Source organism: Condylura cristata, unplaced genomic scaffold (genome assembly GCF_000260355.1).
Source record: "Condylura cristata isolate star-nosed mole 26May11 unplaced genomic scaffold, ConCri1.0 scaffold00006, whole genome shotgun sequence".
Taxonomy (NCBI): domain Eukaryota; kingdom Metazoa; phylum Chordata; class Mammalia; order Eulipotyphla; family Talpidae; genus Condylura; species Condylura cristata.
In genome coordinates, this window is record NW_004567107.1 from 1412812 (window position 1) to 1416132 (window position 3321).

The 3321-nt window shown below is 71.4% G+C and overlaps 1 protein-coding gene across 1 annotated transcript in view; it reads right to left on the minus strand.

Annotated features, from left to right (window-relative positions):
• Positions 1-3321, minus strand: part of ADAMTSL2 (ADAMTS-like 2) — a 21803-nt gene that overhangs the window by 3120 nt on the left and 15362 nt on the right. The window contains exons 11-14 of the mRNA XM_012721186.1: positions 3128-3303; positions 2649-2819; positions 1979-2155; positions 30-174 (exon numbers count right to left, since the gene is read on the minus strand). Coding sequence (XP_012576640.1) covers positions 30-174; positions 1979-2155; positions 2649-2819; positions 3128-3303 — 669 coding nt within the window. The remainder of the gene's footprint in view (positions 1-29; positions 175-1978; positions 2156-2648; positions 2820-3127; positions 3304-3321) is intronic.

Here is a 3321-nt window from a genome sequence, read left to right on the forward strand (position 1 = left end):
CAGCCCCGCTCCGGCCCGGCCGCCCTCACCTGGGGGCTCCGTGGGGCAGGGCTGCAGGTCGCAGGCCTGTCTGGCCACCGGCTTCACCAGCGGGTCGCAGCCGCGGACGATGTCCGTGCCCTGGTAGCACTTGACGTCCCGCATCCGCACGCCCACCCCGCAGGTCTTGGTGCACTGGGGGCGAGAGCCAAGCCGGACCGCTGGGCGGCACCCCGCTGCCCGCGGCTGTCTCCCCATCTGCACGGCCAGGGCGCCCTCCGCCCTGGCCTGCCTGAGCAGCGCTGTCCTGGCGAGGGGCGCTGGGGACCCGGCGGCTGGCCCAGGGGGCCGCTGGTTCCCCTCCAGGAAAGGGCTGTTGGGCGCCGAGCGCCGCCCCACGCGCTCCCCGGCCAGATGTTCCCCTGGAAAGCCCCAGCAGGCTGCCCGGCACCAGGGACATCTGCTGACCCCGGTTCCCCCCACCCCGTCCTCCTGCCAAGAGCCTGCAGGCGGAGCCCCCCCCACGCGGGTGACCCTGCATCACCCCGGCATGTCTGGGGCCGAGTCCTCGCTCCCCTGAGGGGTGGGGGAGCCCCAGCCTGGCTCACTGCCCGGCTTGCACAGGAGACCGATGTGCACTCAGCTGGGGGCGGGGAGGGGGCGCCGCGGGGCTGGCTCAATCTGGAGGCCACAGGAGGCCGGCGTGACGCCAGGGACAGGACGAGCCCTAGACAGAGCCGGCTCCTGGCCAGCCCTGGTGCCCGCCTCCGGCCCCGGGGTGAGCTTCCGCGGGGTCCAGCCCCCAGGAGGGGCAGCCAAGGGAGGGGACGGCCTCACCAGGACGATGTGGGCCGGGGCCCCTGTCCCTGTCCCTCAGCCAGGTGGCCCCCGCCACCCACTATCAGCAGGGCAACAGGGATGTCCCCCAAAGGTCCCCCCCATCCTCACAGGTCGCCTCCCTCTGGACCAAGCACCCAGCTCGGCGCCTGCACGAGGTCCCCACCTCACTGTGCTCCGAGGCACTGGGGACCCCAGCCCTGCACAGGCCCCCACAGCCCGCCCCTCCCCGCAGCTGGCCACTCCAGGCTGGGGTGTTTGCTCCCAGCCTGCCCTGGCCTGCAGGCCACTCCAGGACCCCATTCATCCTTGGCCCCTGGCTCCGTCCACACCTCAACCCACTTCAGCCTCCTCTGCTCCCCAGAGGGCTCTACTGTGGGCAAAATGAAGGAGGGGGGGGAGGGAGGGACCAGTGAGTGAGCCGCGAGTGTTCCTGAGTGTCCAGACCCTGTGCTGTGGGGAGTGCCCCCCAGTGGGCCCCCGTCTCTCCACTAGAACTCTGGGCACAAGGGGCTGGGGTCCTGGCCACACTCCAAGTAGGTGGCACCGCAGAGCCCCCGGACAGCCCCGGCTCTCAGACTCAGAGCGAGTCAGGTCTGGGGCCCAGCTGCCCCCCACACCTGGCTGGCTGAGGCCAGGCTGCCAGCCTGCACCGGCCGGGGCAGTGCCACCCCCACCCACCCCAGCCCGTGGGTCCAGGAGCTGGGGCTCCCCGCCTGCCCCGGGCAGTGGCAGTGAAATGAGCCAATGAAAACGCTGTCTGGACTGAGGCCATGGCCTCTAGGCCAAAAGAAAGCCCGGGCCCAGCCCCGGCCTGCGCAGGGGACAGAGGCAAGACGCGGCACAGAGAGGGGTTAGCCAGGCGCGGGTTGCCTGGGCCACTGGTCCCAGCTGCCCACCTGGGGTCAGCAGCCCACTTGCTGTGACATTCACAACTGAAAGGCTACGGTGCAGGCCGGAAGTGGCCGGCTGGACACAGCCAGGAGGAGCCCTGTGGTGCAGGGTGGGCGCCGAGAAGGCTTCCTGGGGGAGGCGGCTCTCCTGCCAGCTGACTCTGCTGGAAGTCGGGGTGCAAAGTCCCGGGGTACCTGAGGAGGGAGGCACCGGCGGGGGTGGGTAGCCAGGCCCGGTCGAGGCCGCCTCGGAGGCGGCCTCCACTCACCTCAGACCAGGGGCTGGTGTACCACTTGAAGCAGGGTCTCTCGAAGCACGTGCTCTCCTCGGGGGGCTTCTTGGCCAGCCCGCACTCAGGGCCGCTGCGCGTCTGCGGCTTCCCGTTGGCCAGCTCCATGCACAGGACCAGCCGCTTCTTGACCCCTCGGCCACAGGTGGTGTTACACTGAGGGCAGCGGGCAGTCAGAGGCTGGGGCCAGGGGCCAGGGGCCAGGGTTCAGGGCTCTGAGGCCAGAGGCCCGGGTTCAGGGGCTGGGGCCAGGGGCCAGAGACCCTCATTAACAGAAAGCCATCAGTTTTGGCATACAACAGCGGCTGACAATCTGGCCCCGGGTGGCTGGGGCAGGTGGCTGTCTGCCTGGGGCCGCGGGCCGGAAGGCAAGCCGGTGTCAGTTCCAGGGGTTGCGTGGGCCGTGAGAGCCATGGGGGCTCAGGCCCACCGGCCACTAGCCAGGCAGCCCTGGTCCGGGACGGCCGCGGTGGGGCCAGCCCTGAAGGCCCTGCAGCAGCTGCTGAAGGGCCCCTCGGGCTGTGACCTCAGGGTTGCTGTCTGCGTGCTGCGGCCCTCTGGCCCTCCTGCCCCGGGGCCACCTGTCCCGCTGTTGCTGGGTCCTCGCCCGGCACTGACCAAACGGAGGGCCGGCCTGGCAGGCACTCACCCGCTCCCAGTCCTGGGCCAGCCAGTGGGCCGGGCAGTTCCGGTCCCCGCAGGGGTGGATGGCCAGGGGCTTGGTCTCCGTCTGGCACTGGGACTCGGGCACCACCCGCCCGTCGCTGGCCTTGCAGTACACGTGTCTGATCACGCGGCCCGGCCCGCAGCTCCCACTGCACTGCGGGGGGACACCGGGTTAGACGGAGGCCTCCACGGGCCCCCGCTTCACGCCAGGGGTGCCGCGGGGAGCGGTCTCCATAGCAACCACCTTCAAAACCACACTTCCGGCTCTGGCGACACACCCTGTGAGCTGAGGGAACGCGGGCACCAGCCCCAGGGCCGGGACGCTCGGGCGGAGGCGTGCCAGGGCGGTGCCGTGCCCCAGGGGCCGGTCCTCCCGCTGGCAGCCTGGGCGCCGTGGCCTCCTGCCCACCTCTTCACTCCAGGAGCCAGAGGCTCCAGCCACCCGCGCGCCGGGGGCCTCACCGGGCCCCAGTCGGAGACTGTCCACTGGCGGTCGCACGGGGGTCCCGTGCAGTCCTTCTCCCCCACGGGCCTGGTGTTGGGGTCACACAGCTTCTCGTCCTCCGAGCAGCGGATGTCCCTGGTCACCACGCTGTGCTCCCCGCACTTGGCCGCGCACTGCCCGAGGAAGCGGAGTCAGCGGCCAACGAGGACCC